At 37.8% G+C, this 15,594-nt stretch overlaps 1 protein-coding gene across 1 annotated transcript in view; it reads left to right on the plus strand.

Moving 5' to 3' along the window:
* Window positions 1-15,300, plus strand: part of kcnk9 (potassium channel, subfamily K, member 9) — a 62,963-nt gene extending 47,663 nt beyond the window's left edge. Inside the window, exon 2 of the mRNA XM_041249232.1 lies at window positions 14,186-15,300. Coding sequence (XP_041105166.1) covers window positions 14,186-15,030 — 845 coding nt within the window. The 3' untranslated portion in view covers window positions 15,031-15,300. The remainder of the gene's footprint in view (window positions 1-14,185) is intronic.
* Window positions 15,301-15,594: the final 294 nt, after the last annotated feature.

A 15,594-nucleotide genomic window follows, 5' to 3' on the forward strand; every position in this document is an offset into this window, starting at 1 on the left:
AACCCAAGAAACGACCCCTGCATGAAAATTGTGGGCTTTTCAGGTAACCAGGCTCTGAGAATGTAAATAAGAGATTTAAACAGGTCTGCTTTCCATGCCGTGGAAATTGCACAACGTGAGTGCCCATGCATGTTGCAGAGACTGTGTACATTTACATGAGCATCCAGGTTCAAATGACATTGGTTCATATGTATCTAATGCAATGACTGGACCAATAAGCAGCTGGAGAGCACATTTGCACGCAGCGTCACTGACAGATTATATTTTAAGTCAGGAATAAGATCCTACATTGTTAAACCAGTGACGCTTCATTCACACAGTCTGCTGTACTGGGATAGGCTATTTAAAGGCTCTTCTTATTTCATGTTGATACATTTTTGTCAACTTGTACAGCACATTTATTGTACAGTTTCCGTCACAACCTGTACGCTTAAAAAATCTCTGGTTTGATTTGCCATTGCTAATAACTGAAGCCTTCAAGGCAATAATATGTTAAATAAGTGTCTGTTGAATAATATCAAAACAGTTTCTCCTAAGGCTGGCAATGGTAATATTATAGTACAAAACTGTCAGATTTCTTCTGAGCGCAAAAATTACTAAACATAATGCATGTTAGCAGAGGGATTCCCAAACAGTACACAAGTTCTATTAGTTATGAACATTCCTAGCAGTCAAGATTTAAAGTTTAAATGCTGTAGGTTTGGCAGTTCTCTTTTCTGACTCTACTGTATACCTGTAGTGGTGCATTTGGTAAGAAGGTATTTTTAATTTATTGTTTATCAGCTGTAGAGGCGTACTGTGGTTGGCAAGGTACCTTGTTTAAGAATTACAATGACCTTCAGTCCAAAAATGTGCCAATTGGTGACATGCGATCAACTACAAAAATAAAAAGCTTTTTAAATACATTTTTGTTACATTACAGGATGATGGGGGGAAGCAAACTTGGGTTAAGTTCTTTCGTCAAGAGTGTGTTGCAGCAGGTGATTAAAAAAAACTATAAAGAACATGTATAATAATTCTAAGGGCCTCGTTTATCCTCAAGTTAATTAAATAGACAACACAGATGATGATTCTGTTAATGATATCATTCAATGACGACGCTCTACATATTATGGACCCTGGGAAGCTGTTATTGAATGCCGATGGAGAAGAAGGATGGTCATTAAGGGGCCTATAAAGCAAAGCCTCTCTCTGAAATAGTGTGACAGGCCTGGCCGCCTCATCACAGTGTGCTGGATATACGAGCGTTTGGAGGCCATGGAGCAGAGGGCATGGCAAACCCCTGGGAGCAGGCTGGCAGGACTGCATTCTGCAGAACAGTATTTATACATAGCAGGCATAACATGGCCAATTTACTCATGTATGTTTAGATTGTAATATAGTGTATACTGGAATTCCTATTTCATGGGTTTGTATTTATTTAAATTCACATTAGCATTTTAAAAACAAACTTACACCACAAACAACTGTGAGTATTATGAGTGCAAGTAAAGTAAAAGAGAAAATCCCATATACCTATACCTGTAGTGAAAACTACTTTCTCTACTGGATTAGAATAAACTGCCGAAGGGCTAATTTCATTTAGCCTGTAGCTTCCAGGAACTGGAGTATAGCAGTCTGAAAGAGTAGGGATTCACAATAGTGAGGGAGGCTGTCGTCGACTTTGATTTCAGCCAGAACAATCATTTGGCTCAGTGACAGGCTACGTTTATAAACATTTGTTTATCTAAACTAATAAAATCAAATGACAGAGAGATCTCAAATGTCATATACTTTTACCTAGTTGTCAATTTGTTAATTGAGATAAATTATGCTGCGTTAAAAAACTGAAAATTGTTTTACCTGGTTAACTTTGTGGGAAGGGAAAGGCTTAAATTAAAAAATAATAATAACAATGAAGTAAGTAGGCCGTACCTGTGAATGCCCTTGTAGAGGAATGGAAAGGACTTTGCTAGGGAACAGCTCAATAAGGATGCACTATTAATAGAACAGGGCAATGCATTCAGTTTGGTCTAGATGTCTGGTTGCTTTCTCCCGAGAGCCTTTACCTAGTTTGCTCTTCCGAGACAGTCAGACGTGCTTCCAGCAGGGACAGAAGCCTAACTGGTGAGCAGGACGTGTGAACCTGAGATACGACCCCAGATTTCGGTAGCATACGTCTGAAGTAGACAAAACATATATTTGTTTTAAATATCTATCTATCTATCTATCTATCTATCTATCTATATCTATCTATCTATATATCTATATAGTATATAATAACTTTATTTATATAATATAAACTGATGGAAGTTGAACAACTAACCTAGTCCGACATTATTTCGTTCACTATTTGAATAATCTGAAAGTATTACAATATATATTTATACGATGCCCCTTGGATTAAATGTCAAGTTATTGCTACGTGATCATTATCATAGCTATAACAATAAGAAACCCGATCCACCAAATCATTTCGATATATATTATATCTATATATATATATATAGATATAATATATATATATATTTAGTATTATATATATATGAAGAGATATTATAAAATGGCTTGGATAAATTAAGTGCTGTGATTGGCTAAACAAGATCACATGACCATGCAGTAAGAATTGTCTTACCGCACAGCTATGACATCACAGACCACCTAGACTAGCTATATATATATCTTATAGGGTTAATATAATAAATATATTATAATATATAATTTTTATCTATATTATATAAGATTATATATATATATATATATATATATATATATATATATATCAGCAGCAGCATCTACCTATTAAACTAAATATCGCCTTATAAAACTGACTAGTGAGGGTGCAATCTTTAAATTAGACACAACAGATACATCTCACCACCACCCTCTGATTTCAGAAACATATTTAAAACAAAATTAAAATTTCTTCTGTTCTCTGCTGACACAACCGTTGGGGTTTTAAACAAGGTCGGGTTCGGTATGGAATTCTATTGAGCTCGCCGCGGACGGGAAGCACAGCAGCACTGCGCAAACTGGCACGGGAGCCGTTTAGACAACATATCATCTAATGCGGGTTTACAATAAAAAATTATACCAGTTACCAGCCATCAATGTCAAAACAGCCTCTCAAATTACTGGTCAGCTTCTCTTGAAGACCACAAAATCTGAGTAGGATCATTTCCTACATTCACACACACACACACACACACACACACACACAAACCACTCAGAAGCTCCTCCCTTGATGTCAAGTGCCAGTGCAGTGTTTGGCTGGTCCATGAATCCTCCCTCAGAAGTGGGAAATCAGTCTGCTTTCAATTAACAAATGCCATTTTATCTCGAAGCTGTTACTATAAATGGGAATGTTCAATGTAATGTTTATGAAAAAAAAAAGTGCAAAATGTATTTATTCTGGGACTTTTTTTTTCAGTAGAAGGATACATAATACATTTCCTTAAAAAAAAGGTAGTTTGTGTAATTATTTTAAAAAAAGAAAAATGTAGCCGTTCCCTGGGTGGCTGAAGGCACTGTCTTACCACACAACCCTGTCATGGGTTATTCTTACAGAGACGTTGGATTTCTAAAAGTAACACAAATTCAATAATTGAAGGACAATTCATTAAACGTTCAATTTAAGCAAGTGCTGAATATTGAATTTTAGCAACAAATAATAAATACTAGCATTAAATATTAAATTCATGTATTAAATGTTTAATTTTAACATCAAAAGTAAAATTTTAAGATTAAATAATAAATTCAAGATTGACTATTAAATGCAAGTATTACATGTTAAATACTAGCATTGTATGTTAAATGCAACAGTCAAATGTTAAAAACATTAAATATGAGCTTTATCCATTCAATGTGCTTTTTATCCATTCGATGCATGGACTTGCATACTGTCACTCAATCTCATCCGTCCCGCCCGGTCCCACCCCTTCCACATCGGGGAGATCGGTGCTCCTCCTTGTTACTTGTTAACTTGTTCAGCCAATGAGAGGCTTCGATTTTCAAACTGAAATACGGTAGCTGTCTTGCTCTGTCTGTAGAAATTAAAAAGGGGTCTTGTTGTTTTAACTGTTTTGTATTTAAAAAGTTAGTCTACTAAATAATGTTATTAAGCCTTATGTCTTTTTTACAACGGTTTTTATTTTATTAGGTTCATATGGCTTAAGCTTCTAGGCCCAACGTAGCGACACAGCTACAGAACTACACTTGTGTAACAGGATGGCGTGTGTGGGTGAAGTCAGACCAGAAACAGGAACCAAAACAGAATAAACAAAGAGGTGGAGTTTGGTGAAGCTGAGCGATTGGCCAAAACAAAGAGACAAACAAAATGAACTATACAGAGAAACACTGAGCTACTATTATAATTACTATTACCTCCGTCTCCAATCCCGTTCTCCACTTACCGAACACACAACCCCGAGTGAGTGATAACATGTTGCTTTTATCCACAAAAAACACGTTATCTTTCCGGTGAGGACGTTGTTACTGTTCAGTTTGTAACTGAGGTTTTGAACACGTTATCTTTCCGGTGAGGACGTTGTTACTGTTCAGATTGTAACTGAGGTTTTGAACACGTTATCTTTCCGGTGAGGACGTTGTTACTGTTCAGATTGTAACTGAGGTTTTGAACACGTTATCTTTCCGGTGAGGACGTTGTTACTGTTCAGTTTGTAACTGAGGTTTTGAACACGTTATCTTTCCGGTGAGGACGTTGCTACTGTTCAGATTGTAACTGAGGTTTTGAACACGTTATCTTTCCGGTGAGGACGTTGTTACTGTTCAGATTGTAACTGAGGTTTTGAACACGTTATCTTTCCGGTGAGGACGTTGTTACTGTTCAGATTGTAACTGAGGTTTTGAACACGTTATCTTTCCGGTGAGGACGTTGTTACTGTTCAGATTGTAACTGAGGTTTTGAACACGTTATCTTTCCGGTGAGGACGTTGTTACTGTTCAGTTTGTAACTGAGGTTTTGAACACGTTATCTTTCCGGTGAGGACGTTGTTACTGTTCAGTTTGTAACTGAGGTTTTGAACACGTTATCTTTCCGGTGAGGACGTTGTTACTGTTCAGATTGTAACTGAGGTTTTGAACACGTTATCTTTCCGGTGAGGACGTTGTTACTGTTCAGATTGTAACTGAGGTTTTGAACACGTTATCATTCCGGTGAGGACGTTGTTACTGTTCAGATTGTAACTGAGGTTTTGAACACGTTATCATTCCGGTGAGGACGTTGTTACTGTTCAGTTTGTAACTGAGGTTTTGAACACGTTATCCTTCCGGTGAGGACTTTGGTACTGTTCAGTTTGTAACTGAGGTTTTGAACACGTTATCTTTCCGGTGAGGACGTTGTTACTGTTCAGATTGTAACTGAGGTTTTGAACACGTTATCTTTCCGGTGAGGACGTTGTTACTGTTCAGTTTGTAACTGAGGTTTTGAACACGTTATCTTTCCGGTGAGGACGTTGTTACTGTTCAGATTGTAACTGAGGTTTTGAACACGTTATCTTTCCGGTGAGGACGTTGTTACTGTTCAGATTGTAACTGAGGTTTTGAACACGTTATCTTTCCGTTGAGGACGTTTTAAGTTGCTACTGTTGGAGGGTGACTGACTCTGTCGTTTATCCATTGGTCTTATGTAGATTGTGTCCTGCAGTCACACTCAATGGAGTCCAGCTATCTATCTAGCAACCCTTAATCACTTCCGAATAATGGACACCAAAGAGATACATTTTCGTCAAATGTGTCTGATAGGATTTATCTCACTGTATTGCAAACACTGCAGTGTAGCAACTTGCATAACTTGAAATGGATCTTCTGAGTTAAAAACACTGACATCAGCATAAGACACGTGCTTACCTCTCAACTACCGAGCTTGCTCTTTAGGGGAATGGAAAAGTTTCATCTTCGAACAGTGAGGTCAGCAGTTCTTGTCCAGCCCTGGTCTCTCTATTCAATTCAATGGGCTCAGTTGCCAATACATTAAAAAACGATGTAGTAAACATTTAATAAAGGTGAAATACAGGTAATTTAGCTACTATGTACTGTGTTTACGATTTTTAAATGTTAACTACAATACCCATTATTAACATCTGTGTGTGACATAGTGTTGCAGATGTGCCCTGAAATAGAACAAATACAATAAATAATTTAATGTAACAACAAATAGGATAAATGTAATGGGAGATGGTTTGCATTTCTATAAGGACATTTATCCTTGAGACAAGTTTCAAAATATGATGGTGAAAATACAATTTATTTATTATTCAACAGCAAAACTTCCCTTTTACTTAGATACAGAAAAAGCATGGACTTTTACAATGTAGACAATACATGTTTTACAAACAGCGTTTAACATTGCAAACAGCGTTTAACATTGCAAACAGCATTTAACATTGCAAACAGCGTTTAACATTAACATTACTAATATACTGTTACAGTGCCCGTTCACTTCACCTGAACTATTGAATTTGTTAAGGTCCTTTAAGAAGTAAACTGTCCACATGGCCTAACCATGAATTTGCCAAATCCAGCAAAATGAGTGAACTATGAAATATCAAGGGTGTTATTAAAAAACTCAGAGGGACCTATTTTGCAAAAGGTTAATTGGAGCATTCCTGGTGAGCCCATGGCAAACATGTGCAGGATGGCCCTCCAAGCTGTGGTGAGCCAGTAAACACAAGTTGTTTTTAAACAGAGGCTTGATTTTTAAACTTCATTTGTTAATGCAGTCAGGACATGTCTTATGTCTCAAAGTTTCATTGAAAAGCACCATGATACCGTGAAAATACAAGAAAATGATCTAACAACAAGAGAATCAAACAGAACGCACACACATACTGTACTATGAAATAGTTAATACATGACATTCTACATTTTGAAAACGTAGGCGACATAGAGCTCCTAGCTTTGACCTCAGAACTTTGGCTCTGTCCCTGCCGAGCTTACAGGTACACCTGCATCAAAGCACGAAGCAGACCGCTCACTCAGCTCCTCTCTCTGTGTACCCAGAGGAATATATTATTCAATAACAGTTTAGAGACAGTTTTATCTTTCCAGGCACCAGGTTAATATTGTAGTTTGTTATTAATACCAGGGGGGCTGGGGAGCCACAAAATCATCAGAGGTTTGAGATATAAATAAATAAGTGTTATTAATCTGAATTGAGCTTGTTTATTGAATAGATGTTGTCTTCTAACCTTCTCCCTTGCTTTAAAAAATCAATATATATATATATATTATATATATATATTATATATATATATATATATTTACGTGCAGTGTTATCACACAAAACTGACCATCAACATTGACCAGATTCCAGATAATGTAGTTTGATAATTACTTTGGAAAATAAACAAATGGTACAGTGAATTAGTTGTCGGTGTCATATGATTTAGAATAATTTTTGACTGCTAACTTTAAAATGTGAAATCAAATACAATACATTTAATGCTGTCAGCTACCAATGCCAAAAGAAAAAGTGGGTTGTACAATGAAAATGAGTGACTACAGCAACTGCTGACATTAAATGCATATTGTGGGTGGCATGAGAAAATAAATTAATCAGGCAATTGGTCATTAATTCCTTTCAAGGTGTAATACTCCAGTGCTGATACCGAATGTATCTACTTTAGTGAATTAGGTATACAATTTATTTAAGTATAAATTAGTCTCTAGTCACCCACTCAGAGATATCAAAATGTAAAAAATGAAATATACCTTATTTAAGTTCAGGATCATGTAGAACTTGGATTCCCTTGACAATAATCAACATTCACACATGTCAGAATTATAAAACAATGTTTTATTTAAGAATAAAAAGGGTTTACAACTAATTTAATATTACAGAAAGGAGAGGTCATTGGTTAGAGGTATACGTGAATAGTATAAAGTTCATTGATTTCACAGTCAAATGATTACAATGACCATAATAACATTATTAGCATACATGGTTAATAAACTAATATTAATTACGGTTGATCGCAAAGTGTCTACTTTGCTTTAATATTTTCAATACTCGTTTCTCGTTGTAACCAATCATATTTCATATAAAAATGCATGACAATTAATTCAACTTCCCATTCAGAACGGAATCCAACATTCCAATAACTAATTTATCAAATTATTTTTACCATGTTAATTTAGTTTAGATGTGATCTACCAAACTAAACAATATGTTAATAATCTCAATTGATTCTATATTAAAATGTACCGGTACTCAGAAATGGAACAATGATCAAATTCTCTGCATTTAGAGGCAACTCCTTTGAGTTACACATTTCAGCAAACAAAATATATTTCTTGCACACTCTAAAACAGGAAGTTATATTCTATCCCTAGAACAATTTATACACTAACCTGACAGCATTTGCTACAGTTAATTGCTCAAGTCATAAAATGTTTAATATTTGTGTTGTGTCGGCTCTCAGCAAACAACAGTTCTTTTCAAAGGAAGTAGCTTGCTGACTTCCAATAGTCTAGCAACATTATCTTCGACTTGTTGAAGGTTTCCGACTGGAAATAGTTCCATTGATCAAACATAAACTCAGTTCAAAGAATACGTTGCAAATTAAAAGTTATGTAGTTTGTAAAAGTGTTGCAATTCTTCTGTATGGCTAGTATGTGAACTTAATCCAGCTGCTGGCTATGCTTCAGTTTGTTTTGTGCAGCGACACAGAAACAAAGTCCCACTTTCAGATCAATGCATTGTCCGGTTTACTGATTCAGTCTCTCATAGAGCAAAGAGCAGGCCTCTCTTGTAAGCTGATTTCAGCCTTCTCAGAACATGTTTTTAGCCAGTCTTCAGACCAACGATTCTCCCATGACTCCAGCACACTTTCCCATTGCTTTCTCCAAGCTTCAGAAACTTTCTTTAGAGCAGTTCAGCTTCCATTTCATTTCAGACCTCAGAACCACTTCCCCCTTTCTTTACCTGTCCCAGTCTTTTTTGATTAAGCACCGATCCATCACGATTGGATCGTTGAATTCATGGCCGGTGTTTAACATCACACAACATGCCTAAACACTGGTTACTCCTCTTGTAGCCACTCTGTGGCCTTGCCCACAGCTCATGATTGACAGTTCAACCAAATGTCCTTTGTCTTGTCAAAGGTGATTGATGGCACCCCCCTGCTTTCTTGGGGGAGGGGGGGGGGAACTCATCCTTTTGTCTGTGCAGAGTAGGGGGCTCCCAAGTGGCACATCTAGTAAAAAAAAAAGCGCTCGCGTAGAGTGCAGGATGCGCCCTATAGTCTGGACATCGCCGGTTGAAGTCCAGGCTGTTCCTTTGCTGACCGAGGACGTGAGCTCCCAGGGGGTGCTGCACGATTGGCCAAGCGCCACCAGGGTGGAGGGAGGATTAGGTCAGCCAGGGTGTCCTCGGCTCACCATGCACCAGTGACCCCTATGGTCTAGCTGGGCGCCTGCGGGAAATACAGACTTGAAATACAGACTTAAACTAGGGGAAAAATAGCTCACAAATCAGTTACGCTGGTTCCATTTCTAATCATTTTCTATCACAATCACTAATCACTACTCATCCCCTAAGCATGGCGTATAGACGTACACCTTTTTTATGTTTCACATGACAAAACAGGCAGTTAAAAAAAATAAATCATTAATAACAATAACAATGATAATAATATAAGGAATAAACTCTCATGCAGATAGCTGATGAGACCGATGGTGGAGTATCCATGGCACCAGAAGTCTAGGGTACAATGACAGGCTTTTTATTGCACACTTTGGTGTACTTTATTTGTTATAATTAGTTGTAGTTGTTTACAATAGCTTGAAAAAGCAGCACACATGACCATTCCCTTCCCTTGTTTTTTATGCTTTTGTTTTGCCACTAAACTTTCTTTTGCTTTTGTTTATCCGTTTGGTTGCCGTAGTAACTTGAACGTTCATATTTGTGTCATGTTAAATACCTGGCTTTGCTTCCCAGTATACTACAATGTTGTCGAGTTGCTGTACTGGTATTTTATGAATTTTCCAGTTTCCTACTTACACTTTTAGCAAATGTATATCACTCAACGTCTTCTTTTTTCTTGTGGCAGCAGTTTCCTGATTTTCAATGAACAAGTCTCTGTCTTCATCAATAACATTTTGAAATCTGGTTGCGATTTTCATTAAACTGCCAGTTTGTGTGCTGTGGTGAAGTCAGTTAAGATACCCACACGACCTGTGCTAGAATGGGCGGAACAAGGTGTGATCACATGATCCCCTATGAGAAGGACAGTGTGTGCGAAACGCAAAGCAGCAGTTTAGTAAATACATAAATATATTTTGAACACAACTTTATGTCCACTGTACGTCTGTCCTGAAATATTTAAGTATGTTTGAGTGGTTTTATGTTTATGGAGCTGCTCTAAAGTCACTACATATCGCAAAAGACAATTAAACCATATTAATTGTAATAGTAATTTCTCAAAATATTGTTTACATATCACAAAATATAATTCTTTGGATTGTACAATTCATCTACATTCAGCACACAAAATCTTATTTCTTGAAGTGGATTTTATTGTGTAACAAGAGAAGCGGCCACTGAATTTCCAGACTTAGCCACGGCGTCATATCAGTGGCGCACTCAGTTTTGGTTGCGGTTTACCTATTTACGACAAACCCCCATACTACACACACACACGGCTTTAAAATAAACTCAACACCCCTTAATCTTTCTGAATCCCTGCCTGCTTTCTCGTTATTCTGACAGTCACAACATTAAGAGAAAGTAATTTAAATATTTTGAGGCGGTATTTCGAAACTGTATCACCTACCAATCAACAAAAAAGTACATTATTGGTTAGTGCTATGTGTCAGGAATACATCCCTCTTTGAATAATGTTCCTACCCTGAGAAGTTTTATGAGTTGTAGGGGTTGGATTAAGTGACGCGCACTGGAGGTTTTATGAGTTGTAGGGGTTGGATTAAGTGACGCGCACTGGAGGTTTTATGAGTTGTAGGGGTTGGATTAAGTGACGCGCACTGGAGGTTTTATGAGTTGTAGGGGTTGGATTAAGTGACGCGCACTGGAGGTTTGACTGGCGTCAAGTCCAGTTCAGCCCATTCTCTGCCATGCAATGAGACAATGCTAGAGTGCCAGCATGACTGTTAGCGTTCCGAAGGCGCCAAACAGTGGCGTAAGCAGCAATTTGTTTTTTGTGCAGAATTAAGATTTGATCTTCACGACAAAAATACAAATAAATCAAAGGTTAAACAGACGTGTCATTATTAAAAAATGGGGTGCTGAGGGCAAAAAGAACATTCTTGATTTCTTTTGTAATTTTCTTCATTATTTGAAATGTATTTATTTAATGTAATTATTTATTTAAGCTTTATTTTACAGGGGTTTAGAACTGACCCTCTTTAATTTGTTTTTTGTTTACTTATTTTACTTTTTTTTTTCAGTCCTTGTCACATAGGCTTAGAAGCACACTACCAAATTAAATGGAGCTCAGTTAAGTCACTTAAGTTGCTTCCTGTTTTGTGGTTTTATTGAATAGTTAGTAAGAATTGGTGCTATTATAAGTTTTAATTATTTTTTATATGAAAAGAGCACTTGTGGAATTGTTTGAAAAGTTCAGTAAATGTAGTGAATGCATATTACTGTTATGGCAGTGATGATGGGGTAAATAAGAAGTCTCTAAAGGGGACATAAAAATTGGGCAGGGCAGCTTTAAGGATAACTTTGTCCATAGCAAGGTCTTTTTGTCAACAACTCATTTTCATTCAGTGTCCTCAAACATGTAGCTCAGCTTTTTCATTTCATGTTTTTAAACAGCTCAGCGTTGTTTTCATTAGAAGTTGTTAAGGCAAATAAGGTGGTTGTTCCATCAGGCTCAGCAGCTTTAGCCCAGGACAGAGTCCAGAACTTTCTATGAACTGGAGTAGGGCCAGTCTGAACCCAAGCACTGAAAAGAACGTCTAATTAAGCTAAAAGCTTATTGGGCTTAGACTCAGCTCCATGTATCAATATTCCCTGAGTTCCCACGCCCTTTGCTAGGAAGAAAAAGAATAAGATCTGATTGATTGAACATTTTGGTCATTTTTTAGGTCATAATAACATAAATGGGACATCTAATTTCCTTGTCGGGGGCCTGTTGCAAATTCATGTTGACAAGCATGACATACTTTTAATTCAAATGCTTTAGTGGAATTAAATGAGGGAACATGTTTGTAAATAGTGGGGTGGTAGGATTATGTTGAAAGGTACAGTATACAGTGGCTCTCAAAAGTATTCACCCCCTTGGACTTTTCCACATTTTATTGTGTTACAACATGGAATCAAAATGGATTTAATTAAGAGTTTCTGCCACTGATCAACACAAAAAAGTCCATAATGTCAAAGTGAAAAATAAAATCTACAAAGTGTTCTAAATTAGTTACAAATATAAAACAGAAAGTAGTTGATTGCGTAAGTATTCACCCCCTTGAGTCAATATTTGGTAGAGGCACCTTTGGCAGCAATTACAGCCATGAGTCTATTTGGATAAGTCTCTACCAGATTTTCATATCTGGACACTGCAATTTTTGCCCATTCTTCTTTGCAAAATTGCTCAAGCTCCGTCAAGTTAGATGGGGACCTTTGGTGAACAGCAATTCTCAACTCTTTCCACATATTCTCAATTGGATTGAGGTCCGGGCTTTGACTGGGCCACTCCAGGACATTGACTTTTTTGTTTTTAAGCCACTCCAGTGTGGTTTTGGCTGCATGTTTGGGGTCATTGTCCTGCTGGAAGATGAATCTTCTCCCAAGTCCCAGGTCTCTTGCAGACTTCAGCAGGTTTTCCTCCAGGATTTCTCTGTACTTTGCTGCATCCATTTTGCCCTCTATCTTCACAAGCTTTCCAGGCCCTGATGCAGAGAAGCATCCCCATAGCATGATGCTGCCACCACCATGCTTCACGGTAGAGATTGTGTTCTCAGTATGATGTGCGGTGTTAGGCTTGCGCCAAACATAGTGCTTAGTGTTGAGGCCAAAAAGCTCTATTTTGGTCTCATTAGACCATAGAATCTTCTTCCACTTGATCTCCCACATGACTTCTGGCAAACTGTAGGCAAGATTTGATGTGAGTTTTTTTCAACAATGGCTTTCTCCCATAAAGGCCAATTTTGTAGCGCACCTGGGCTATTGTTGCCATATGCACAGTGTCTCCCAGCTCAGCCGTGGAAGACTGTAACTCCTTTATAGTTGTCATAGGCCTCTTGGTGGCCTCTCTGACTAGTACCCTTCTCACCCGGAGGATGGCCTGTTCTAGACAGATTCATAGTTGTGCCATATTCTCTCCATTTCTTAATAATGGACTTTACTGTGCTCTGGGGGATATTCAATGCCTTGGAAATGTTCTTATATCCTACCCCTGATTGGTGCTTTTGAAGAACCTTATTCCAGATTTGCTTTGAATGTTCCTTCGTCTTCTAGTTTTTGTTAGGAAATGTACTAACCAACTGTGGGACCTCCCAGACAGATGTATTTAACCTGAAATCATGTGAAACACCTCAATTGCACACAGGTGGACTCCATTCAACTAATTATGTGACTTCTAAAGACAGTTGGTTGCATCAGAGCTTATTTAGGTGTGTCATAGCAAAGGGGGTGAATACTAATGCAATCAATTATTTTCTGTTTTATATTTGTAATTAATTTAGAACAATTTGTAGATTTTATTTTTCACTTTGACATTATGGACTGTTTTTGTGTTGATCAGTGGCAAAAACTCCTAATTAAATCCATTTTGATTCCATGTTGTAACACAATAAAATGTGGAAAAGTCCAAGGGGGGTGAATACTTTTGAGAGCCACTGTAGCTGAATTCATCTGTATATTGTCTTTGAAAAGTCTGCCTTGCTCTTTGTTTTAAAGATATAAATCTGCAACAAGATGTAACATTTTTTTTAGAGAGGAAATTTGAACATTGTTCTGAGCAACTACTTTTAGGAATGACCTGTGCCACATTTTAGATGAACAAAAGTCTATTGAACAAGATCTTCGTCTTCCTGACAATTAGATGCTAATTTTAAAAAGTGGCTCATTAAAATTAGCCTTCATTAAAACTCTTCAGGTCTTTTACTTTTCTTACATTTTAAAAATATATTTAAAATCTTTTTTTTTTTTTTTAAATCCACAGAACACCAGCCCTAGTTTCTAACACATTCTATTCATTGTTTTTTTCTTTGTGTTTTCCTGCAGGTTATGGGCATGCTGCTCCTGGCACAGATGCTGGCAAGGCCTTCTGCATGTTCTATGCAGTGCTGGGAATCCCCCTAACTCTGGTCATGTTTCAGAGCCTTGGAGAACGCATGAACACCTTCGTGAAGTGCCTCCTGAAGCGGATCAAGAAGTGCTGTGGCATGCGGAGTACCGACGTGTCCATGGAGAACATGGTGACGGTGGGCTTCTTCTCCTGCATTGGCACCCTGTGCATCGGGGCTGCCGCTTTCTCCCACTACGAGGACTGGAGCTTCTTCCAGTCCTACTACTACTGTTTCATTACATTGACTACCATAGGCTTTGGGGATTTTGTAGCCCTGCAGAACAAGCAAGCCCTCCAGAAGAAGCCTCTGTATGTGGCCTTCAGCTTCATGTACATCCTGGTGGGACTGACAGTCATCGGAGCCTTCCTCAACCTCGTGGTCCTGCGTTTCCTGACCATGAACAGTGAAGATGAGAGGCGGGATGCCGAGGAGAGGGCGTCCTTGGCAGGCAACCACAACAGCATGATCATCCACATCCAGGAAGACTTGCAGCATGGGCGGCAGCGGTACAAAGCGGAGGTGACTGATCTCCAGTCCGTCTGCTCTTGCATGTGCTACCGGTCCCACGAGTTTACCAGCCAGGGGGTGCTTTCCCACCAGAACTCGTTCAGCTCACAGCTGAACCCCCAGTACTATCATTCTGTCTCCTACAAGATCGAGGAAATCTCACCGGCCACCTTGAAAAATAGCCCTTTCCCCTCTCCCATTAGTTCAGTTTCCCCAGGTATTCACAGCTTCGCAGACAATCACCGGCTTATGAAAAGGAGGAAATCCATTTGAGCCTTACTATTGTTTGTTTGTTTGTTTGATCCCAAACCCCCATCTCTTCTTGAACTTTTTCAATTCCATTTTGGTTTGTGTTTCCCCAAGTGATGTAAGGGAAGTTAAAAAAATACACGCAAACATAAAAAAAATCAAAGTGAAACACAAGCATGAAGCATGGATAAGTACTTCTCCAGCAGTACAATTTAAAAAAAATAAAAAACGCCTTACATTAACTCTGTTTGGTGGGTTAGGATCATGGATATTACCCATGATACCAAACCAATAGTTGCACATAAGCCTGTGGGGCATTATATTATATATATATATATATATATATATATATATATATATATATATATATATATATATATATATATATATATTATATATATATATTTCCCCTCAACGGAGTTTGCCTGTTTAACCTTAACTTGAACAGTATGGTTTGACTCAAGAGAATGAGTGCCCTGGTTAAACAGATACAAAACAACTTAAAGAGCATCAGGTATTATTTTCTATGAGCAATTATATTTAGACAAAAGAAACTGGTTGCTAAAGTTAAGAAGAAAAACAGATTTA

Source organism: Polyodon spathula, chromosome 4 (genome assembly GCF_017654505.1).
Source record: "Polyodon spathula isolate WHYD16114869_AA chromosome 4, ASM1765450v1, whole genome shotgun sequence".
NCBI classification, from domain to species: Eukaryota; Metazoa; Chordata; class Actinopteri; order Acipenseriformes; family Polyodontidae; genus Polyodon; species Polyodon spathula.